Genomic DNA, 25,533 nt, shown 5'->3' with positions numbered 1-25,533 from the left:
TGTGCGTCTTATGGAGCGAATGCAGGCTGCGCAGCTATCCCAGAAGCCAGAACAGCAAGAGGGATTGCTGCTTTCACTGCGCAGCGATCCCTCTTGCTTCTGATATTCAGAATATTTTTTTTCTTGTTTTCCTCCTCCAAAAACTAGGTGCATCTTGTGGTCTGGTGCGTCTTATAGAGCGAAAAATACGGTACTTGCCTTGCCCCGGGTGCTGACAACCCACGCTACGCCACTGCATCCTGGTGTCCCAGAGGGGCAAGGCGAAGGGCAACAGGAGAAGTTCATGGGAGGGGTTCACTGGCTAAATATCAGCTCCTACCATTGAGCAGCACTGAACAAGGGAGAGAGTCCCAGCAGCCTTTCTGGAGCAGAGTCGGGAGGAAGTAGGAGATGCACTTCGACAGCTATGTAGCAACAGGCCAGGATGCAGCTGCAGAGTGGATAGCAGTGCCTGGAACAGGTGCAGATTGTGACGCTGCTGGTCCCTTCCAGACTCTGCTGCCCATCCAATAGGCACCCTCATCAGAGACATAGCAACGTCAGGTGGTACCCGGTGCAGAATTTTTTTGTCAGACCCCCAATTGAAATTATTAAAAGAAGGAAAAATAAGATACTTACAGTTGCAAGTGTTATTTTCTGGTTTATTTACTTCACATTGTGAGCATAAGCACCCCCCTACCTTTGTTCTCACACCCCACCTTTCCTCCTGTGTGTTCCAGGGTTTGAGTCCTGAGTTGAGGGAGCTTTTGCTTGTCTTCTTCTCTCCCTTCTCTGCTTGTCTGCTTGCCTGCCTCCTTCCCATCCTCTCCCTGCCTGTCTGCCTGCTTCCTCCAGCAACTAACCAAACAATTTAACCCCTGTGTTGCAAACAATAGTCAGTAATATCCAAGGCAACATGATGACCACATACAATGATACAATATCAATATACTGTACACTCTTTATATAATATGAAATATATGAAATCACATAAACAGAAAACTTATGAATCTCTGAAAGTCACAAAATATGCACTCTTAATGATTATATAAAGAGTGTATATTGATATCGTATCATTGTATTTGGTCATCGTGTTGCCTTGGATATTACTGCTTCCTCCAGCAGCCCAGGACTGCAGGGCAATGGCGCACCACCTGCCCGTGACTCCCAAGCCTCCCCTGAGCTGCCAAAACGAAGGGGGAAGGGGTGAAGGCCACTGTGCTGGTCCTGTGGGTTAACCGTGAGGCGAGGTCCGAGTCCAGTTCAAGGTCGAGGGTGAGGTATGGAGGCAGTCCGTCAAAGCTGAAGCTGGGTCCAAGGCAGGGAGTCTCCAGCAGAAAAGCAGGACAGGGTGCAGGCAGGAACAGGCTACCAATAATTTTGCTCCCGCAACCTGGGACTGGGGCTGGCTGGCTTTTATCTGCCCCAAGGCATAGGGCGGCCCCGGTCCACAGGTGACTCGCCTCTCCTGGCCTGGAGGTGAGCACTCCTCCTGCGGGAACTTAGTTCCCTCCGCCTCTCTGCCCTGAGCCTCTGCAGCTCAGGAGAGGCTGGAGGGTTACCGGACCCAGAGGCAACCTCAGCTTCCTCTGACGGGGCTGGGAGTGGAGCACCTGCAGGCAATGGGTCCTCCATCACCACTGGAGCCAGAGCAGACTCAGCTGGTGCCTGCACCTGAGGATCCAGCACAAGTGAGGACCCTTCAGGCTCAAGCCTCAGCCCCGGCTCAGCCGGCCCTGGAGGCAGGGACTCCTGTGCAGGCTGGGATTCCTCAGGTTCAGCCTCCAAGTCTGAATCCCAGGCCATCACAGCCACGGGCAAAGTGGCGCAGCTCCCTCAACTTCCCCTGACGGCTCGGGGTAGGCTTGGGAGTTGCGGGGCAGGCAGCATGCTGAATGTCACCCCCTCAGTGATGACACCTGGGGTGCACCCCACCGCACCCCCTTCCTACACCTCTGCCCGCATTTCACTGAACCAGAAGCCCTGGAGATACTGCTATCACCTTGCCTGACACCTGGCTCACCAACCACTGGCAGGGAGAATGGTCTCTTCCAAGGCTGCAATCCTCACCTTGCTTGCCTGAGAGTATGCCCTGTTGAATTCAACAGGACTTCTGAGTAGACGTAGGCTCTCACTGTAAGATGCCATTGGCTGAGGTCCTCTGAGCATTTTGAAGGTGCCACGGACTGAGCTCTCAGGGTCTCTAAACTTGCTTGGCTGAGCTTTACTGGAAGTCTAGCTACCACTGGCTGAGCTTCTCTCAGGGTCTTTAGCTGCCATTGGCTGTCTTATTCTGGGGTTAAGGCGGGAATCAGTAAGCTGCCATCGGTTTACTCCCCAGGCATCACCCTCTGGAATGAGCCATCTAAGTAGGGCTGGAACCACCGCAAAGCGGTGCCACCCACTCCTAACTCCAGAATGGATATCATGGTTGATGGTATCGAAAGCCACAGAGAGGTCAAGGAGAATTAACAGGGACACATTTCCCCTGTCTCTCTCCCGACAGAGGTCAACATACAGGGTGACCAAAGCCATTTCTGTGCCAAAACCAGGCCTAAACTCCAATTAAAATGGATCTAGAAAATCAGTTTCCTCCAAGACTGCCCTGATCTTGGGCTCAGGATTTCAGCCTTAATCTCTACGATACTCCACAACTCACTCTTTTAAAATCTTTCTGGGCCTTTTATCTAGTCCTCTTTCATGATCATGATCCTCTTTTGTGTTTTGGATCTCACGTCGTATCTTGACCACAACTGCAAATTTTATTCAGTTCAGAGATGATTGTTTCGATCATAACAATGCAAAGAATTACAAAAACCAGGAATACAAAGCAAGAAGATAAATGAGAAAGAAGTTTCAAAACATGTATACAGTAAGACAGACGAATGAATAATTATGCAATTAAACAGCCTTAAGACAATTTGCAGCATGACTAGGCATGGAACGCTGTCATGATTCCTCCACTGTCTTTGCAAGTGAAACAACTTTTTGGATTATGTACCTGTCTTCATTTGCCATCAAAACTCTCTCTCTCTTTTTGCCGATTAGACCAAAAATTAAAGCAAAGGGGGAGCTGAGGGGGAACCCCACTAATATCTAGCTTCCTTATAAATGGGGCAACCCTATTGGTAATACAGTGGTACCTCGGGTTAAGAACTTAATTCGTTCTGGAGTTCTGTTCTTAACCTGAAACTGTTCTTAACCTGAGGTACCACTTTAGCTAATGGGGCCTCCCGCTGCCGCTGTGCCGCTGCCGCACAATTTCTGTTCTCATCCTGAAGCAAAGTTCTTAACCCAAGGTACTATTTCTGGGTTAGCCGAGTCTGTAACCTGAAGCGTCTGTAACCTGAAGCATCTGTAACCCGAGGTACCACTGTAGAAACAATTCCCTCCAACCCTGCTCTTCATCTCTACCATACTGTAGTTCCTCAGATCAGTAATGACCATCAAGAACAACAGATGACATTTGCTTGAGCCTGAGATAAGCAGGCACTCTCTTTTCAGAAAGAACAGACCTGGAGCTAGCACAAAGAACCCTTGGACAGTTGCCAGCACCCAGACACCCTAGATGGGCCCACAACTAATGCTTGCCTGAAACCCCTCTTTGAAAAAATAAAAAATAGCTGAGGCTAGGACCTTCGTGTGTCTACATGCCTAAGGTCCAAGCTACCTGGAAGACCCTTTACCCTCATACAAACACAAGGCTGGACTAGATGGGCCTTTGACTCTACCAACAAGGTTCTTCTTATATTTCCCACAATGCCACTGACCTACATGCCTAAGGTCCAAGCTACCTGGAAGACCCTTTACCCTCATACAAACTTGCCTGGGTTCTCAGATTTTCAGGGGAGGCCCTTCTCTCGGTCCTGCCACCCTCGCAGGCAGGCTTGGTGGGGACACGGGAGAGGACCTTGTCGGTGGCTGTTCCCAGACTTTGGAACTCCCACCCTGGAGAAGCTGGACTGGCTCCCTCCTTGCTGTCTTTCCGCCAGTACTTTTGGGAACTGACTGCTTTTAATGAAAGGGATGGTGCCATGCTGTTCTTACAGTGTGGTGTAGTGGTTAAGAGTGGTAGACTCCTAATCTGGGGAACCGGGTTCGCGTCTCCACTCCTCCACATGCAGCTGCTGGGTGACCTTGATCTAGTCACACTTCTCTGAAGTCTCTCAGCCTCACTCACCTCACAGAGTGTTTCTTGTGGGGGAGGAAGGGAAAGGAGAATGTTAGCCGCTTTGAGACTCCTTAAAGTAAGTGAAAGGCGGGATATCAAATCCAAACTTTTTTTCTTCTTCTTCTACAGCAATTACCTGTATACTGTACCTGTAAATGGATTTTCTATAGAGCAGGGACGTCCAACTCCCAATAGACTGTGATCTACAAACAGTATAAAACATTGTCATTGGATGGACCAAACGTTGAGCTTTTTTTGTGGGAAGCCAAATTTTTTTAGGAAGCCAAGCCGAAGTTGTTGAGCTGAAGTTTTTTTGGGGGGGAAGGAGATCACTGAGGGGCCAGAGATCTACCAGGATCTACCAGGAGCACCCAGTGATCTACCAGTAGATTGCGATCTACCTGTTGGACATGCCTGCTATAGAGTTTTCAATCCTGTTATTCTTTTCATTGGTTTTTTTTAATGATTCCCCCCTTTTGTCTTTAGCTATTCTTATTTTTATCTGTAAGGCGCCTCGAGGCACTACCAGGAGGAAAAGTGGGGTGTAAATAAGAACAGCAATCACACTTTGGAGCAATGGGAACTTAAATTCCATGTCCCAGAAGGCTCATTATCACTACCTGGTAAGCCGGGGTGGGGGGCATTGACCCCAATGCCCGCCTTCCCACCAAACTTGGAAGTAACCTCAAAGTCAGTCCCTAAGATTCCATCACACTCAAGTATGACCAGGGTGGGACTATGCAAATGAAGAGGCGGAGATATGCAGATAGGAGCAGGCTTGGCTTTTTATGGCCAGGTGAGCAGATGCAGCTCTTGCCATACTCATCTCCTTGCCTTCATTTGGGTGAGTAGGTGCTGTTCATTCTTAGGAAGAAAAGTATAGGCGTCACCCCACTTCCTAGGTTAAGGTAAAGGGACCCCTGACCCTTAGGTCCAGTTATGGACAACTCTGGGGTTGCGGCGCTCATCTTGCTTTACTGGCCGAGGGAGCTGGCGTATAGCTTCCGGGTCATGTGGCCAGCATGACTAAGCTGCTTCTGGCGAACCACAGCAGTGCATGGAAACGTCGTTTACCTTCCCGCCAGAGTGCTACCTATTTATCTATTTGCACTTTGATGTCCTTTTGAACTGCTAGGTTGGCAGGAGAAGGGACCAAGCAACGGGAGCTCACTCCGTCGCGGGGATTCGAACCGCCGACCTTCTGATCGGCAAGTCCTAGGCTCTGTGGTTTATACCACAGCACCACCCGCGTACACAGGGGTTAAATCGCCTAAATTGTGGTTGTTTAGTAGTTTTGTCGTGTCCGACTCTTCGTGACCCCATGGACCAGAGCACGTCAAGCACTTCTGTCTTCCACTGCCTCCCGCAGTTTAGTCAAACTCATGCTGGTAGCTTCGCGAACACTATCCAACCATCTCATCCCCTGTCGTCCCCTTCTCTTTGTGCCCTCCATCTTTCCCAACATCAGGGACTTTTCCAGGGAGTCTCCTCTTCTCATGAGGTGGCCAAAGTATTGGAGCCTCAGCTTTAGGATCTGTCTTTCCAGTGAGCACTCAGGGCTGATTTCCTTCAGAATGGATAAGTTTGATCTTCTTGCAGTCCATGGGACTCTCAAGAGTCTCCTCCAGCACCATAATTCAAAAGCATCAATTCTTCGGCGATCAGCCTTCTTTATGGTCCAGCTCTCACTTCCATACATCACTACTGGGAAAACCAGTAAAGTGTGGAGCACCCTCTAAACACCCTTTAAGTGCCCTCTCTGCCACTCTCTCTGCAATCCATACTTGCAGGCTTGCAGATCCACTCGACCCACTTAGAATCTTGTTTTACAATTGTAAAAACAGGCTGTCTCCTGAGCTCAGGGATGTCGTGACAAAATTCCTGCTTACAAAACGATAGCCTGCAACGCCAGTGCCAGGCACCAGGGGTCACCCTGTCTGACATTGCCTCCAGCGGCCGGCAGGATTTAGAGAACACTTGTGAAGTAGCATCACTGGGCAATATTGCCAGTGAATCGTAGAGTGGAGGCAATTGTACACTTGAACAACTCATTGACCTTCTCTCTACTTCATGGCTAGCCGGAGTTCAATGTTGGGCATGCGGTTATTCCATAAAACATACTGAAACCTAACCCCCCAAAAAAGCAGTGTTTCCACTTGAACGGGCAGATTTAATATATGGCACAGATGTGGTTGTGCTGTTTCTGTTTTATTTTCAAACTGAGAGCTTCCAAGAGGATCTCAGGAAAAGTTATTTTGACAGGCAGGAATTTCAGTCCATTTCCAGTTCTCAGTTGCTGGCAATATTTTGACAGCCTGGAGGATGCACAGAAATGTCGGTTGAAGAAGCAGGCCTTGATTTCTTCTCTGGAGGGTGTGTGGGGAAGGAACTGCGTCAGAGCCAAAGTCCACAATCTTGAGCCAGCTAAGCGCTGCTTCTCTGGCCATGGTTGAGGCAGACAGAGGTTCCTGAATGCACAAGAGACTTTCACAAGCTAGCAAAGAAATTTTCCTTGCTATATTTCCATCTGAACTGTTTTTGGTATTGCCTTTCAATGTTATGGGACCTTAGGGTGGGTGATACTTTTAATCATCACCATCACCGTCATAGTAATACTAGTCTGCTCACAATAGAGATTGGCTTGACTACGGCTTTCCGCTTAGTCACTGATGAAAGACAAGCTTTGTGAGGAAATTGAGAGAGCCTTAGTCATGTTCAAAAGGAAGAACCTGACCTTTTCATTCCGTTGTTCCCTCTGATTTTCTCTCTTGTGACTGTACATAGAGAACTAGCTGTCAAAGGAGATGTGCTCTGGTCTGGCTTTTCCCCTGATGAACTACTTTTCTCTGTGCAGGATATATACACTCAGTTTGAAGCAGTATAGCCCAGAAAAAGGATGACAACACCTGCCATTTGGGAGAAGCAGGATGAAGTTTCTCTTTAAAGAGGAACTTAACTTTCTTTGAAAGTATCTGAGCATATAGTGTGTGGCAGGTGAAGTCTGCTGGCTGGGTGGCCTCTTCTGCCCTCCAGCAGCAAATGGAGCTGCCCTCACAATTGACAGATGTGCCAAGGGGGGCTGCCATGCTTTGGTGGCAAAGCAGATTTAATGCCAGGCATTTCCAGGCAGGGGCATACGAAGTGGGGGGCAGAGGGGTGGTCCGCCCCAGGTGCCACTCTGGGGTGTGTGTGAGACAAGATGGCCCCTGCCTTCCCCCAGCTGTAGAGTGGCCGAGGGTGTGAGCAGTCCATATGGGCACTCCCTGCATGGCATCGATACGGGCGACTGTACAGGCTGCTGTGCGTGAGCACTCCATACGGGCTGCCTCTCACACAGTGACTGTATGGGCTGTCATGCATGCGCACTCCGTACGGGATGCCGCACATGCGCAGTCTGTATGGAGTGTGCATGTGTGGTATCCCGTATGGACTGTGCATGTGTGGCATCCCGTACAGAGTGTGCATGTGCGGCATCCAGTATGGACTGCGCATGTGCGGCATCCCGTATGGTCGCTGCACATGCGCAGTCCATACAGGGTGCCAATCACAAGCGGCATCCCGTACAGAGTGCGCATGTGCAGCATTCCGTACGGAGTGTGCATGCACGGGATGCCACACATGCGCACCCCGTACAGGCTGCCCCGTCCGGGGTACCGGAGAGGGTTTTTCCGCCACTGTCTCCAGGTTTGGCTGGGAAAGACTCCTGTGCTTTGGGCTACAACTCCCATCAGTGCCAGGCAGCATAGCCAATGAAGAGGGATGATGGGAATTGTAGTCCTAAACACCTGGCAGGTGTGAAGCCTAGTGAAGCTGCTTCAGAACAAGCCTGTGTGATGCCTCACTGAAAGGAGAGAGTCCGCCCCCAAATCATCAAGTTGTTCCAGCAACCAGGGAAAATCTTTGGATGGTTGTGTTGGAGCCAAAATATGCACACCTGGGGGAAACAGCCATGGCACTAGAGGGAAGACAGATCACTGATGGAATATAAAATTAGTGTGCCTAGAGAAGCTCACTGCCTAATTTTGCATGGACTCATTTTTCATCCTGATGCATCTTTCGAAAAGCTAAAGCAGGCCCGATGAATTAGCCAAAAGAACTGCCACTTTCTAGCCACAGACCCCCCCGTATCTGGATTTCCCCTCGCTCCTGAACATACACGGTTATCTTACTTTTGTTTTGTTTTATTCATCCATTCCACTTTCAAGCTGCTCCCCCAGGTGTCTATGTCCTGAGGCAGCCTACAAAACAATCAAACAAGCTCTCAAAATAATTCTAGTTAAAACAGAGCGTTGGGGGAGTGTGGGCTTGTCGGTTCTCGCTGGCTTTTGAGACCATCGGCCACGACGTTCTTCTGGAGCAACTTGAGGAGAAATATAAAAATATTCCTCCTTTCCCAGATGTTTGATGCCTGAAAGACCCTGGAAACCCTAAGATCACTGTTTCTAGAATGCTTTAATTTTTTTTTAAAAAAATGTTTTCTTATTGATGAGCCTGCCCTGGGCTCCTTCAGGAAGAAGGGTGGGATGTACCATATTTTTCCCTCTATAAGACGCACCAGACCATAAGACACACCTAGTTTTTGGAGGAGGAAAACAAGAAAGAAAATATTCTGAATCTCAGAAGCCAGAACAGCAAGAGGGATCACTGCGCAGTGAAAGCAGCAATCCCTCTTGCTGTTCTGGCTTCTGGGATAGCTGCGCAGCCTGCATTCGCTCCATAAGACGCACACACATTTCCCCTTACTTTTCAGCAGGGAAAAAGTGAGTCTAGTAGAGCAAAAAATACGGTAAATTGAATTGAATTGATTGATCAATCGTCCTTACCTTGCTATGTTTTGACGATTCTACATGTTGAGTACTAACAACAGTAGCTTGGAGAGTTTGGGGGAGTACAGTACTTATTCTTCTCCCCCCCTTTCTTTCTTTCATTTTAGAATCAAGTTTCTTACTGGGCAATGCACAAATCGTGGACTGGCCTGTAGTTTATAGTAATGACGGATTTTGTAAACTCTCTGGTTACCACCGAGCCGACGTCATGCAGAAAAGTAGTACCTGCAGGTAAGTCGCCTTGGATTGATTTTCTTGGGTCGGGGGTGTTGGGGGCCGAATCCTGCTGTGCTTTTGAGCTTCCTGTTTGTTGTGTCATAAAAGGCTGATGCCCCAAAGCTGCCACCTCCGCCTCTTCGCCACCCCATTAGGTGTGCATTCATTTTGCAACAAATGGAAAAGGAACCCCTGTGAGCCTCATTCAATTTCCATTCATTCCGAAACAAATTCGCCAAAGGGGGAAAATGGGTGGCAATGGCTAGGCTGTTTTTCAGTAAAAATGGAGGAAAAGGCTGTTCAGACCACATTTTTTTTAACCACACCAGCCTAATTCATATCTCCCAGCCCACAACAGAGAGAGGAATATAACGACTCTTCAGTTTTTTTTTTGTTGCACTTCTCTGAATTTTGCAATGCCGAGTCATCTTAAAAAAAAAAATACCAAAATGAATTAAAAATACACATCTTAGGATAAAAAAGTTTAGAAATTTGTACATTAAGAAAAAATATCATCATCATCATCAATTTAATTAACTATCATAATCATTATCATAATTTCTATACCACTTCACTACTTCTTCTTTTTTTAAAAAAATAAAAGCTTGATTGTCTACAACCTAGCAGAACATTAGAAAATATGAAAAGAAAACATTAACAATTAAAATCAAAGACAAAAAATGCAATTGAGATCTACATTTAAATAATCAATTAACAGAAAACTACTAAAATATTATCTTGAACATAAAAACAAATTGCAAATAGAAGTCAAGCACAGATGTAAATATGTCTTTAAATTACTGTATTTTTGTATAAATACAAAGTATATTGTATAAGACCCTCCATGTATAAGATGCCCTCTATTTTTGGGGACTCCAAATGAAGAAAACATCGCCTCAGAACTACCCGTGTATAAGACGAGCCCCAATTTTAAAACTAATTTTTTGGTTAAAAAACCTAGTTTTATACACAGAAAAATACGGTATATTTTGTGGCTAACTATTTTGCGATGTTTAAATACAAACATTTATATAAAAAGCACACATATTAATGTATAAATGGGGTAGGATAGACTTATGAATTGAGTCACATGGAACTGACTCTTAATGGAAATAAACTGGCCCTCCCCACTTTTCAGTGTTCTCATTTGTCTCTATCAGTTCCACATTCATCCCATTTCGAGTTGGGTGGGGTTATCCACCCCTGGTGGAGAGTGGATTTTGCCAGGTGCTACTTTCTCTCCCAGGGATGTGGGTGGCGCTGTGGGTTAAACCACAGAGTCTAGGACTTGCCGATCAGAAGGTTGGCGGTTCAAATCCCCACGATGGGGGGAGCTCCGGTTGCTCGGTCCCAGCTCCTGCCAACCTAGCAGTTTGAAAGCACGTCAAAGTGCAAGTAGATAAATAGTTACCACTCCGGCACAAAGGTAAACGGCGTTTCTGTGCGCTGCTCTGGTTTGCCAGAAGCGGCTTAGTCATGCTGGCCACGTGACCCGGAAGCTCCCTTGGCCAATAAAGCGAGATGAGTGCTGCAACTCCAGAGTCGTCCGCGACTGGACTTAATGGTCAGGGGTCCCTTTACTTTACTATCTCTCCCAGAATGCTCCAGATGTGATGTTCTTCCAGTGCATTCTGTTGTTGTTTTTACTGCTTTATTGGTTTTAAAAACAAACAAAACAAAACAAAACAAATACAATACAATACAATACAATACAATACAATACAATACAATACAATACACAACCATCAACAAAAGGCAATCCAAGATCAGCATTCATTACTACAAAAAGAAATCTGAAGAAGATCTGTGTATCTGAAGAAGTGTGCATGCACACGAAAGCTCATACCAAGAACTGACTTAGTTGGTCTTTAAGGTGCTACTGGAAGGAATTTGTTTTGTTTTGACTATGGCAGACCAACACGGCTACCTATCTGTTACAAAAAGAAAAGATTGAACTCACATGTCATGAATTCCAACATGACTTCCAATCCCCAGATTGTGATTCCTAATTTACATTATGACTGCACACTGAACTTTATCTCTCCTAGGTTATTTGGTTGTGTTAATTTTGCAAAGTTCTCTTATTTTCATGCAGAAATCAGTCCAGGCTTGCCACAAAGACTTTTGATTATCACAATGTTCTTTTAAGTACTCTCTGTAAATATTCCACTCTCTATTAAATATTTGATCTGTGTGGTCTCGAAATCTTGCTGTCAATCCGGGGCATTCCGAGGGCGGAAAAATGTGGTTGTGCACAGTCCATCTCATCTCTCCCATCACCCCAATACAGAGTTGCAGGCCGGGAAAGGAGGGTCTTGTCATCTGGGCAGTCCCAGGACCTCTTTACACACTGTTCAGGGTTGTGTTATTAATGCAACAAAAGTGTCGAAGTCAGCAGTTGCGAGTTACCAGTCTCCGTAAGGTCAGGGGGAAAACAATGCTGCCCAGGGTTGTAAAGACTGTGGAGAGAATAATTGGGTGCACTCTTCCCACCTTGGATCAAATCTATGCTTCCAGGTGTCATAAGAAAGCTGCAGAGATAGCGCAGGATAGTGCACACCCCGGAAATGATCTCTTTCAGCTTCTGCCTTCTGGAAGAAGGTACAGGGTTATGAAAACTAGGACTAGCCATCTGAGAAACAGTTTCTATCCAAATGCGATTTTGGTTTTAAACACAGTGTAAGGTAGTCTCTGTGCGAATATATTGTATTTAATTATGGGGTATCAGAGTTTTTAGGGGGTTAACCAGGCTGGGATAGCTGGGATAGCAGGCTTGTTGGTTTTTGAATGTCTGATGTAGATTTTTTTCAATTTCATTGTTCTGTATGGGACAATGACAATAAAGATTATCATATCGTATCAGAGTCTCTCGAGACAGATGGATGTCAGCAACCTTGATCCAGCTCAGAGTCCACCTGCCTCACCTTAGATCTGATTCCCTATTAGTTTGCGGGTGGGGCAAATGTTTAATTATTATTATTTTAATTTCCTAGGGTGGTGGGGGAGGGAGATGTTGTGTCTCTTTCCTCTCCACTCCTGGCCGAGAGAGTGCGTGCCACTTTTGCTTTGCAAACTGCTCCCTTTGCAGAGAAGGTCTTTGCAGAGAGCACCCTGCAGGATCTGCAATCGCTGAACAGCACCCTGCAGAATTTATCCCCCCTTGCTGTCAGTCCAGTGTGTGTGTGGGGGGGGAGGGGCTGATGGGAGTTGTAGTTCATCAACATCTGCAGGACCAAAGGTTCCCCAAACCTGTCCTTAAAAAAACCCATGGGAGCAGTCGAATGAGAGCCATCGCACGATAATGAAAGTCAAGAGCGAGTCAGAAATCATTCTCGAGCATTTTCCCCTAAAATGTGGCATTTGGGTTTCAGCTTTCCTGGTGCTCAGCAAGACACTCTCCATTTTCCCAAGTTGAAACCTGTGTGCATATTTCAGAAAATAAATCTTTTATATATTGTCAGCTTTCCCTCTCTCTTTTTTTTTGAAAGCATCACACTCTGGAAAGTGTACCCAGAGCGTCACTTAAATTGAACGCTATAAGGCAGCAATATAAATCCTTTCCCCCCGGCAACAGACCCCGCCACAATTATTTGCTTTAGAGGGCTTCATAACAATTTTGCAGCTGTAAACGTTGAGCGAAACAAGGTGTAAATCATAGTTAAGCATACATAGGTTGCAATTACACTGCAGTCTGGACCGTAAATACGCCTGTAAGGGTGTTGTTATGCTTGTTTGTTTGTGAAGCCCATGAAAATGTGTATTCTCTCTCTCTCTCTCTCTCTCTCTCTCTCTCTCTCTCTCTCTCTCTCCACCTTTCCTTTCTCCAGTTTTATGTATGGTGAACTCACAGACAAGAAAACCATTGACAAAGTCAGACAGACGTTTGACAACTATGAATCGAACTGCTTTGAAATCCTCTTGTACAAGAAAAACAGTACGTATAAATGTGAAATCATTTATTTGTGGTTTTTTTTAATGTATCCCACCTTTTTCTCCAAGGAGTTCAAAGTGACATGAATGGTTCTCCCCCTCCTCATTTAATGCCCACAATAACTCTGTGAGGTAGGTTAGGCTGAGAGGCAGCGACTGGCCCAAGATCCATGACTGGGTGGGGATTTCCAATCCCAGTCTCGTAGGTCCTAGTCAAAGGATAAAGGTAAAGGTAAAGGGACCTCTGATCATTAGGTCCAGTCATGACCGATTTTGGGGTTACGGCGCTCATCTCGCTTTATTGGCCGAGGGAGCCGGCATACAGCTTCCGGGTCATGTGGCCAGCATGACTAAGCTGCTTCTGGCGAACCAGAGCAGTGCATGGAAACACCGTTTACCTTCCCGCCAGAGCGGTACCTATTTATCTACTTGCACTTTGACGTGCTTTTGAACTGCTAGATTGGCAGGAGCAGGGACCGAGCAACGGGAACTCACCCCATCGCGGGGATTCGAACCGCTGACCTTCTGATCGGCATTCCTAGGCTCTGTGGTTTAATCTACAGCGCCACAAAGTATAAATGGACATAAATCTGACACCAGGAATCACAAGACAGAGAAACCAGTAGGAGAACACTTCAATCTCCCAGGACATCTATACAAGATCTCAAAGTAGCTGTCTTATTACAAAAGAATTTCAGAAATAGACTGGAAGGAGAAGTTGCTGAATTACAACTTATTACTAAACTTAAAACCATGGAGAGACCTGGTCTGAATAGAGACGTTGGATTCTTATCTCATTATACATGATAAAGCTATTTTTAGCCATCTCACCCCTTGCTTTTTCCTGTAAGACCTATTGCAATCGTTAACAGTCATCAACAGGTTTACCACACCTTTCAGCCAATCACCCATTCCCACCACCCTTCTGAATAATACCCCTCCCCACCCTCTCACTATATATAAGGGTCTGGTGACTTCTGCTTCAGTATATCTGAAGAAGTGTGCATGCACACGAAAGCTCATACCAATAACAAACTTTGTTGGTCTCTAAGGTGCTACTGGAAGGAATTTTTTAATTTTGTTTCAGCTACAGCAGACCAACACGGCTACCTACTTGTAACTAGGTCCTAGTCTGACACTCTAACCATTGCACCACACTGCCTTGCCGCATGGTTACATTAACAGCTTGTTGCCTTTGAAATCACATACCAGCTTTTAGGTGTTTGGGGTTCCAGTGCTTAAAAAATGTCTGCAGAGCACTCAGTTGGCAAAGGGGGACTTATATGGTATATGAGGACTATGGGATGTTAGAAATTAGCGGTGTCACTGAAACCTGCTATTTACCTGGCACGGAATGTGAATTTGTTTCACTCATACTGCTTGGAGGAACTGCAAAAAGGGCACTGCTCCTCTGAACTATGTTTTCTCTTGCTCAGAATGGAAAAGGGGATTCTGCACCTGGGCAAAGGAGTCTTTTTTGACTTAAATCTGTTTTTAGTCCAAAACCTGGACATTGATTTGCACTCACACGGAGGTAAAGGAATGCTCAAACGCTGACCCATTTCCAAATTGAGCCAGAGGGAATTTCCTTTACTGACTCTTCTTGTGTTCTTATGAAAGAGGGAGAAAAACTCTTAGACTGCATTCACATGGCGCTTCGCTCCATTTTTATGTCTTTCCCCTAACTTTTAAGTTCCGCATTATAGCTGAGCATCTGCAGAATGTGAAAGCAGTTTCTCAAACTATAGTGGAACATAGTGAAAGTTTAGTTCTCATTTCTGTGCTATTTGCTTGCAGGAAAAAACACCATGTATTTATTATTATTTACTTATTACATTTGGAACGTGGGTGGTGCTGTGGGTTAAACCACAGAGCCTAGGACTTGCCGATCAGAAGGTCGGCGGTTCGAATCCCTGCGATGGGGTGAGCTCCTGTTGTTCGGTCCCTGCTCCTGCCAACCTAGCATTTCAAAAGCACATCAAAGTCCAAGTAGATAAATAGGTACCACTCCGGTGGGAAGGTAAACGGTGTTTTCGTGTGCTGCTCTGGTTCGCCAGAAGCGGCTTAGTCATGCTTAGTCATGACTTTATCTTCCTTCCATCTCGGGGCCAATACCATTCGCGCAGCCGTGGTCAATACATAAATAGCCTTTTCCGCTCCCTGGGAATTTCAGTACCTTGCAGCCCTGTTTTTTAAAAAATGTTTAATGTTTTATTATGTTTTTATATATGTTGGAAGCAGCCCAGAGTGGCTAGGGCAACCCAATCAGATGGCTGGGATAATAATAATAATAATAATAATAATAATAATAATAATAATGGAATAGGACATCCCTATTTTCATCAGAGAAATGTTGGAGAGTATGGCAGCTGTGTCCCTCTGCCCTTTACCATTTAGATTGTCACTCCAGGCTCCCGGACAAATCCTTTAGGCGCCTTTCTCTGGCCCATAGCTGTCAACTTACAGATTTGTAAATAAGGGACCAGCAACCTCGAAAATAAGGGATCAGCAGCCAAAATAAGGGATTTTGGCTAACCAGCAGCCAAACGAAGCCTCAAGCGGTGGTTCCCATAGCGCAGCAACCCAGCAAAGGGGATGCAGTAAGGAAAACCACCGTCACCTCTCCGCTGGGAAGCGCTGAGCAAAGGCGAGTCCCCAGGCAATGCGGCCAATTTGATTGGCACAAGGCATGCAAGCTCCACCCCCCAGTCATTCTTTGACTCCTTATTGGGCAACGCAGCCAAGCAATACAGTTGGAGCCTCCCTCCTCCCTGTCCGGCAGGGAGGGAGGGAGAGGAGCTGATTCCTTTGAAACCCGGGAAATTTAAGGGACATCATCAATCTCAGACAGCAGCGGGACACTGGGATAAGGGAGTTTCCTGCCAAATAAGGGACGGTTGACAGCTATGCTCTGGCTCCTGCAGTGACCTCTTCTGCTTTGTGTTTCTGCTTGCCTGCCCTTTTGTCTGTGCTGCCCACCTGAGTGCTCCTGTACATTTTAGGCCAAATCCCCCCAGGGAACAGCTTGTCCGGATCAGCTGCGCTGGGCACAGTCTCAAGCCCTGTCATTCTTTTCTTTCCAGCTGGTTGCATAGCAAGATCCTGACCTTAAAAAACAAACAGAGATGCGCCACTGGGTCTTCCTGCAGGCTGGATTTCTCGAAAGGAACAGGGTGGCTCTGCAGTTTCTGAACACGAAAGGCCAAGATCTGATAGGAACAGGCAAATGCGGCCCTCTAACCTCCCTGTCTGGCCCTGGGGACACCCTTCCCAGGCCACGCCCCTGCCTTCCAGGCCACGCCCTCACTGGCTTTGCTCCACCCCTTCCTGTCGGTGACTCATAGAAGTCAGTTGGTAGCTGACCACACCTTTGCTTGTGTGACGCATCAGCAGATTATATGGAGCCCAAACAAGTCTCTCTTTTTTGTATGTAGTTACAGATAGGTAGCCGTGTTGGTCTGCCATGGTCAAAACAAAATAATATAAAAAAATTCCTTCCAGTAGCACCTTAAAGACCAACTGAGTTAGTTCTAGGTATGAGCTTTCGTGTGCATGCACACTTCTTCAGATACCTGAAGAAGTGTGCATGCACACGAAAGCTCATACCTAGAACTAACTCAGTTGGTCTTTAAGGTGCTACTGGAAGGAATTTTTTTATATTATTTTTTTTGTATGTAAATTGTTATAAAATTTCCTGTTTTACAATTTAAAATACTCGTTTTACATCCTTAAGATATCAATGACTTCCCTTCTTCCCTTCCCATGGTTTGTTTTACATATCATAAATCCCTGCATATTTTACAAAAACTATACCATTCAGTATTCCATTATTGCATCCATCAAAACTTATTTACACTGTTGAATTTATCTTAACGCTGCCAGCGTTTTCAGCTGTACACAATTATTTCCCCTATATTCCATAAATGTTGCCCAATCTTCTCTAAATGTATGTTCTTCTTCTCTTATTCTTTATGTTAAGTCTGCAAGCTGCGCATATTCCATCAGTTTAAGTTGCCATTCTTGTTTGGTTGGGACCTCGCTCGTTTTCTATTTTCGGGCTAACGAAACACGGGCTGCGGTAGTAGCATAAATAAATAAAATACCTTTTTTCGGCACTGGGGAATTTCAATCTGAATTATTCCCAACAGAAAGGACTCTGGGGTTTTTTTTGGGGAAAGTACTTTTAAACACCCACCCCAATTCATTATGGATCATTTCCCAATACTCTTTTACCCTTTTCCAAGTCCACCACATATGAAAGAACGTTCCCTCTACCTCTTTGCATCTCCAGCACTTATCAGATTCAGTTCTATACATTTTAGCAAGCCCAACGAAGTCGTCAGGGATTTCCTCCTCCCAGCAGAACAGCTTCTTCCAGATTTTCCGATTAAGGGGGAAACTCCTCTCCCACAAAGTTCAAAATAACAAAGTGTTTATTGTTTTAAGACATAAGATAAAGCTAAACACTACAATGTACTATATATTGTTCTTCTGGTCTCTGAAGTCAAGATACTTAGGCACCCACTAACACCTCTGGTTCGCCAGAAGCGGCTTAGTCATGCTGGCCACATGACCCAGAAGCTGTACGCCGGCTCCCTCGGCCAATAAAGTGAGTTGAGCGCTGCAACCCCAGAGTCTTTTTTTAAAAAAAATAATATTTAATAATTTTTTTCAATACAAACAACAGCCGCAAAAGACACATACAACAAAAACCATAATAACAGTAATAACACAATTTGACAATTCAGATTTGAATACACTGATATACATATGACTACACCTTTTTAACAATATTTTCCCACCTCTCTCTCCTCCCCCAGAGTCGTCCGTGACTGGAGCTAATGGTCAAGGGTCCCTTTACCTTTTAACACTATCACCATGCTAGCTGACGTTGCTGTGTAAAACCCACCCTTTCCCCCTGACCCTGAATCCTAGAGTTGCAGAGTTGGAAGTTACATCAAGGGTCATCTAGTCTAACCCCCTGCAATGCAGGAATTTCAGATATCCCTTAATAAACAAAAATAAAATGATATTGGGCCATGGACGCTCCTTGAATCCCCACACAAAATGAGTCTGTTATATGGTTAAGCAATGTTAGGTTTGCATTTCAGTGTTTAATTCTCCCACTCTGTTCAATGAGACTTTGATTAGTTTAAGTGTCACCTAGGATAAGCGGTAATCATGAATGTGAGCCTGCCTCTATGTTATGATTGTGCTCCATGCTGTGAGTGTGTTTATTTTATATCCTCTTATTTTGTTTTTTTTTAATTACAGGAACACCTGTTTGGTTTTACATGCAAATTGCACCGATAAGAAACGAGCATGACAAAGTGGTTTTATTCCTTTGCACTTTTAAAGATATCACTTTATTCAAGCAACCCATCGAAGATGAATCCACCAAAGGTAATTTTTGGAAGGAATGTGTTTGCAAAAGGGTCAAAGAGATTGGGGTGGGTGGGGAGAGGAGAGTGCATTGACTCTAGCCCAGTTCTTGCATTACTTGTGTGTAAGGGACACATGAGTTCGAGCCGGAACGGGGCTGTGCTTCTTGCCACACCCAGGAAAGCACATCAAAGCACTAGCCCCACCCCCAATGGCCATGTATTGGGTGGGGTTGTCTGCAAGGGAACCCCTAACTGCTTCCATGAAAGGTGTGCCCACTGTATTTATCTTATATTTTGGAAACGTACATTCAGTTTTTTCTCGCTTTAATTTTTTTGGGGGCCCCCAAGAGAGTGGGGCCCTAAGCTATTGCTTGTTTAGCTTATATGTAAATCTGGCACTGTGTAATGGGTAGAGAAATAGGAAAGCAGAGATTTCTGTTCTGACTAGTATTTGTCCCGTTCAGTCCTGTTTCTTTTCTGCTGCAGTTCAGTTTCCAGCAAAAAAAAGTGTTATTCATCTTGCTGTTGTTATAAGAATTTTAAGGTCTCAAATATAGAATAAATATTCACAAATGCACACATATCTAAACGTATAAACCCTGGGTTGGTCCTTGGCTAAGGGGGTTGGGCAACGTCAAAAGTCTTTAAAGGTTCCTGCACTTTTGTTCAGGGTCTCTCCCTCCTTGGGAGGCGAATGGAGGTGAGGGAACTTTGTTGCAAAAGAAAAATAAATATCTGCCTTGCTTTCCACTGGATCCTGCCTCCCTCCATTCTTCTCTGACCGATCATGGACTTAGGGGACTCAGAGTCCCATGGGGAGTTGGCCAGCAAAAGCCAAACCCCAATTTTTACACCACTGTCCTTTATTTAATCTAAGTTGCAGAATGTAACTTCAATTTAACATTGCGAACTTAAAAACAGCAACGTTAATTAATGTCGGTCGTATTTGCCTGGTTGTTTTCCGTTCCTGACCACAGGATGAGCATGTGAAATGTAGCGATTTCCACTTCCCTTTCCATTTCCATTAGAATTCCCTGACATTCTTAGTAATGTTTTCTATCTCTCTGTTCCTAAAGTGCTATTAGAAATGTAACTAGAATTTCTTCAGCTTGCGAAGAGAAAACGGATGCGTTGCTTTCTCCTCCTTGTCCAGTCTGTTTCCAAGACAGATTTCAAAAGGTTAAACGTTGTCAAGAGGATTTAGGGAATCAGGAAACTCAGGCTGCAGTTCTATTCCAGGATTGAAGAAATATTTTCTTCCCCTGTTTTGGAGATGCTAATGGACAAGGTGGACTTATGCTCTGGTCCTGCATGTGACAGCTTTTGTTAGATGAACTGGCCCATGTTAAACTTGTAGCTGAGACAGGCAGCTTTATTTTGTCAGATGTTGCACTCTGGCGTATGCATAATTCATCTTTTGTCTCATTGCCACACACACAGAGGCTTTCCAGCTGAGTTTATTTTGGAATTATGAACCACAAAGATACATAAATTACAATGGTACTGGGAAATGTAAGAATCGGAGGGAAGGGGGAAGATAGGAAGGCACTAGAGTGAAACATCACTGAAAAGGAATACAATTCTTAGCTGGTAAGCCATATTTCATGTAGAAAAAGATGCAATGATTCTCCCCTCCCACACACCCTGGGTCTGTGAGATTTGTATATAATACATAAGGAGAATGTCACCATCTCACAATAGTGGAAGAGTATATAAATATGAAGGAGCATTCATTATTCATGGAAAGGGTAAGTCTCGGTGAAAGTAAAATAAACAGAACTAAAATATGGATGCTATCATTCAGCAGACTCCCTGCACCAATGTCATAGAATTAAAGAATTGTAGAGTTGGAAGGGACCCAAGGGTCATCTAGTCCAACCCCCTGCAATGCAGGAATCTCAGCTAAAGCATCCATGACAGATGGCCATCCAACCTCTGCATAAAAACCTCCAATGATGGAGAGGCCACCACTTCTCATGGGAGTCTGTTCCACTGCTGAACAGCTCTTGCTGTCAGAAAGTTTTTCCGAATGCTTAGTCGGAATCTCCTTTCTCGCAACCTGAAGCCATTGGTTTGAGTCCTAACCTCCAGAGCCGGAGAAACCAAGCATGCTCCCTCCTCCATGGGACAGCCCTTAAGACATCAGAAAATAGCTACCATATCTCCTCTCAGTCTCCTCTTTCCCAGGCTAAACATACCCAGCTCCTTCAACCACTCCTCATCAGGCTTGGTTTCCAGACCCTTGATCATCTTGGTTGCTCTCCTCTGCACATGTTCCAACTTGTCAACATCCTTCTTAAATTGTGGTGCCCTTTAGTTTTAGTTGCCTTTTCTGAAAAGGGTTCCCTACCTCTGCTATATATGGATAAGTCTGGTAAATATGGAAAAAAACGTTGAAACTGCTCACATAATCAATAGCACTTTGACAAGGCCAATATTGTGTCTTTATGCTGTTGGTTCATAAAAGAACTTGGCACAGAATTCTGGGCTATAGAACAATACCGTGCATCTATTCCTTAAAAAATAAATAAATAAAAATGTCTGGGGGAAGAAGACAGCAGAACCAGAGTTATTTCAAGATACTATCTTTATTAAGGCAATTTGAAGAGTTTGGGATCAATAGCTGCCAGTTATTGCTATAGCAAAATCCCCTTATACAACCAGTTTTCTATCGTGACGTCTTTTCAGAGCGGTAACAAAGCAGATTTTTGTTTTTATTTTTTAGTGTTGGAAGAAATAGCAGTGGGATAGCTCATATCCTTACATACAGCACCCTTTCAATGATGCTTTCAGTTTTATGGGAGGGATCAGAGCTGCTATCTTAATAAATGCTCTTAATAAGTAGAGCTGCCATGTTTAATTGATTCATCATTTGTTTTTTAAAAAAATGCATTGCAGGCTTATGCATGTCAGTCCCGCTGAGTTCAATGCTCCTTACTCCCAGGTAGCAATGGGCATATCTATCAGTTTCAGTTTCTCTCATGCTGTATTCATGGAAGCATAGAATTGTAGGGTTGACAGGGACCCCCAAGGGCCATCTAGTCCACCCCCCTGCAATGCAAGAATCTCAACTGAATAATCCCTGACAGATGGCCTGCCAACCAGTGTTTAAAAACCTCCAGTGGGGGAGAATCCATCGCCTTCCAAAACATTCTGTTCCACTGTTGAGCAGCTCTTACTGTCAGAAAGTTTTTCCTGACATTTCTTGGAATTCAGGGTTGCCATATTCCAAAAAGTAAAAACCAGGACACCCCAAAAGTTTCTGAACCAGAGCAGCACACGGAAACACCCTTTTACCTTCCCGCCGGAGTGGTACCTATTTATCTACTTGACACTTTATGTGCTTTCGAACTGCTAGGTTGGCAGGAGCAGGGACCAAGCAACGGGAGCTCACCCCGTTGTGGGGGTTCGAACTGCCGACCTTCTGATCGGCAAGCCCTAGGCTCTGTGGTTTAACCCACAGCGCCACCTGCATCCCGATGGAAGTTATACTCAGTGCTTTCTCCTGGGAGTATTCAAGGGTACTCAGTACTGGTGCTTTTTTCTTTCTTTCCAGAAGAAAAGCACAGGTCATATTCTAATAGCACCCGGAGGATTAGAATTCCCCATCCCTGTTACTGTGTGGGGATGGTGCCATTCTGGCACTGTAAGGATCCACATGCAGCACAAGAACTTGCTATTAGTATTTTGGATCCTGGATCAATGCCCTGATGCAGCTAGGCATGTAAGAAATAAGCCATTTCCATTCCAACGTCTCCAACAGCCAGTTCTGTTTCCATTCCACTGAAGCCTAGGTTTCGCTAAATACTTCCTTGCCCTCCTTCACTGTTCGCACAATTTTATTTAACATGCATAATTATTTCCATGATTTATGTAAGTTGTGAATTTGGTGTAACTATCCCCATGCCATTCGTTTCATTGCAGAGGTCAGTCGTTTCAGTGGAAAGGAAAACACAATTTAAGTGCTGTCATTTATGTATCGTTTGTGAACTGGAAACAGCAGCACCGGCGTATACAGTACTGATGGTTGTTCCCTGGATTGATTTCTGTTCCGGATACGGGACAAATAAGCAAACAATGGCAATTTATAACCCTTTCCCATTTCCATTAGAATTTCCCCACATTCTTCGATTCAGCACAACACAGTACTCTCTTTTCAAAGGCAGAGCTTCTTTGCATGCAAAACAAGGCAACAATTTGCATTTATTATTAAAGCTAATCTTTAAAACATTTAGCAGCAGAATCATGACACATCTAAAAAATTGAACGGGGAGAGGGTTCTGAAATGCCTGTTTTGTGTTTTTAATGAGCTGGCATCCTATAGAATTTCAGTGCCTGTAAAGCGAGGCTGCAAATGTTCCCTGTCTCTCTTCCTACATAGATGATGGGGCCCCAGTAGAGCACTAAGTACGTTTTACACTCTGCTGGCTGACAGGTCCTACATCATTTGAAAACTCTCATCTTCTTCCTTGAGTAGAGTTTGGCTCAAGGCAAGGCGTCAGCTTAAACAAGTCTTTCCTTTTGCTTGTCTGGGATGAGGATGCCATCAGCCGCTGGCATCTTGCAACTGGCTTCTTTGACATTAAAGGAGGGGTGGGAGACTGGACCTGGCTTGGGGGCCAGATTGTTATCTCCTCCAATAACCTTTGTGGGCGGTGGGAAGCGATTCCCGCTTGTCAATCACCTGATGCCACAATGATGTCAGGTGACCCTCTTTTGCCCCTTTCAAAGCGCTATCTTGACAACTGCTCTGCAGAGGGTTTTTCATGTGCAGTGCCCACAGATCTCTTTTCAGCACAGATTTTTAAGTCAGCTACAGAAATAATAATAATTATAATAATAATAATGATAATAATAATAATACAGGTTGTACCATGCATCTCAAATGCCTCGGCTCCCAAACAAATCGGCTCCTGAATGATTGAAACCTGGAAGTGAATGCTCCAGTTTTCGAACGATTTTCAGAAGCTGAATGTCTGGTGCAGTTTCCGTGGCTTCTGATTGGCTACAAGAGCTTCCTGCAGCCAATCAAAAGTCACGTTTGGTTTCCAAATGTTTTGGAAGTCAATTGGACTTCGGGAACAGATTCCATTTGACTTCCAAGACACGACTGTATTATTCTTCTTCTTCTTATTATTATTATTCTTATTATTATTAAATATAAAAACATAATAAAACTTCAAACATCTTCAGATGTCTTCTAAAAGTTGTGTAGTTCCTTGGTGCATTGTGTAGTTCTGCAGTGCATCCGGTGTGGTTGCACGGGGAGTATTGCTGCAGGGGGTGCCAAAACAATGCTGTAGACCTGAGTGTGAGAGGTGAGGGGTGTGTGTGCCAAATTTTTAGCGTGGCTTTGCCTACATTTGCCTCTGGCTCCACCCACTACCTATTGCATTTAATGATATTGTGCATTTGAAAGCAATAGGATTAATAAAAACTGACTTGGAATAAAAATTGTCCAGTCCCAAAACAAGTTTCAAAAGCTTTACTAACAGAACTTGCTCCAAAACAGACATCCAAATAGTTGCAGAATATCATGTGCACAGGTGCAGCATCTTAGAAATATGAAATTACTTCATCCAGAGCTGAAAACAAAACTCTGCCTCTCTACACACAGCCTGCATTCCAGCCTGAGGCTGTGATCCTGGAGAAAGTCATTAGCACAGCATCCTGTTTGGTGGCTTGAGAACAAAAGACTAACTCTCTCACACACACATGGAGATTTGCAATGGAATACCCCATGTGATCTAAGTTAAACACCTCGTGGCAGAGCAGCAGAGATACATTCTAAGTTAATTATCAACTGTCAGGCTCTCTGCAACTCTTTTGTTTAGCTTCAGTAGAAGTTTCCATGCTATGCATTTAGCAGTACACATACACCCTTGTGCAAATTAATTGAAACAAAGCATATTTTCTATCTTATTCGTAATCCTGTACTCAAAACAAACACAAAAAGTCAGTTGATCATTATGGTGTGGGAAGCCTGCAGCCCATAGAAGGAATGATGCGTTTGCCACAATATACTGTGGTTCTACGAAAGAGAGTTATTCCAGATTTGGAAAAGAGGTATCCTGACGGTACTGGGATATTGCAGCAGGACCTAGCCCCCTGTCATACACCGAAAGTGGTGAAGAAAATCAGGACAGAGCAGCAAATACAGGTACTTGATTGGCCAGAGAATTCCCCGGACATAAATCCCATTGAGAATTTGTGGGCTATATGCAAAAGTCGTCTCCGTGCTGTAGACTGTATGACTATGGAGAAGCTCATTCAGGCGCTGATTCAAGTGTGGTACAGGGATCCGAAAACCAACAGTGACTGTTCGAAATTAGTAGACTCTATGCCAAACTATGTTCAAATGCTGCTGAAAAATGTGTTGTTTAGTCGTTTAGTCATGTCCAACTCTTCGTGACCCCATGGACCAGAGCATGCCAGGCTCTCCTGTCTTCCACTGCTTCCCGCAGTTTGGTCAAACTCATGCTGGTAGCTTCGAGAACACTGTCCAACCATCTCATCCTCTGTCGTCCCCTTCTCCTTGTGCCCTCCATCTTTCCCCACATCAGGGTCTTTTCCAGGGAGTCTTCTCTTCTCATGAGGTGGCCATAGTATTGGAGCCTCAGCTTCAGGATCTGTCCTTCCAGTGAGCACTCAGCGCTGAGTTCCTTAAGAATGGAGAGGTTGGATCTTCTTGCAGTCCATGTCATATCTGTTATTAATGTACATATACATGGGTTTTGTACATGTATATGTGAGTTTTGTACAATAAACTACATTGTTTGTTTCAATTAATTTGCGCAAGGGTGTACAGGCAGTTCTTTTCCATTTCAATGTACAATTAAACAATTATTCTTAACACTGCTTGCATGTAGTGACTGGGAGTTTGCTCCCAAGGAAGTGCATTCCTTGGGCTGTTCTCTTTGCGGTGCATCATGTATACATGTTTCTTCCAGTATTGCGTGCAGCTGTGTGCATAGGTATGGTGGACTGCAAGACGAGCCCAATGACCCTCCCATTGTCTCATGGTGTC

At 44.9% G+C, this 25,533-nt stretch overlaps 1 protein-coding gene across 1 annotated transcript in view; it reads left to right on the top strand.

The window, feature by feature from the left end:
* Window positions 1-25,533, top strand: part of KCNH5 (potassium voltage-gated channel subfamily H member 5) — a 184,397-nt gene that overhangs the window by 9,589 nt on the left and 149,275 nt on the right. Inside the window, exons 2-4 of the mRNA XM_081859222.1 lie at window positions 9,084-9,207; window positions 13,020-13,126; window positions 18,397-18,525. Coding sequence (XP_081715348.1) covers window positions 9,084-9,207; window positions 13,020-13,126; window positions 18,397-18,525 — 360 coding nt within the window. The remainder of the gene's footprint in view (window positions 1-9,083; window positions 9,208-13,019; window positions 13,127-18,396; window positions 18,526-25,533) is intronic.

This window comes from Podarcis erhardii (genome assembly GCF_964252035.2).
Source record: "Podarcis erhardii genome assembly, chromosome: 1".
Taxonomy (NCBI): domain Eukaryota; kingdom Metazoa; phylum Chordata; class Lepidosauria; order Squamata; family Lacertidae; genus Podarcis; species Podarcis erhardii.
This window is presented reverse-complemented; position numbering and strand designations above follow the sequence as displayed.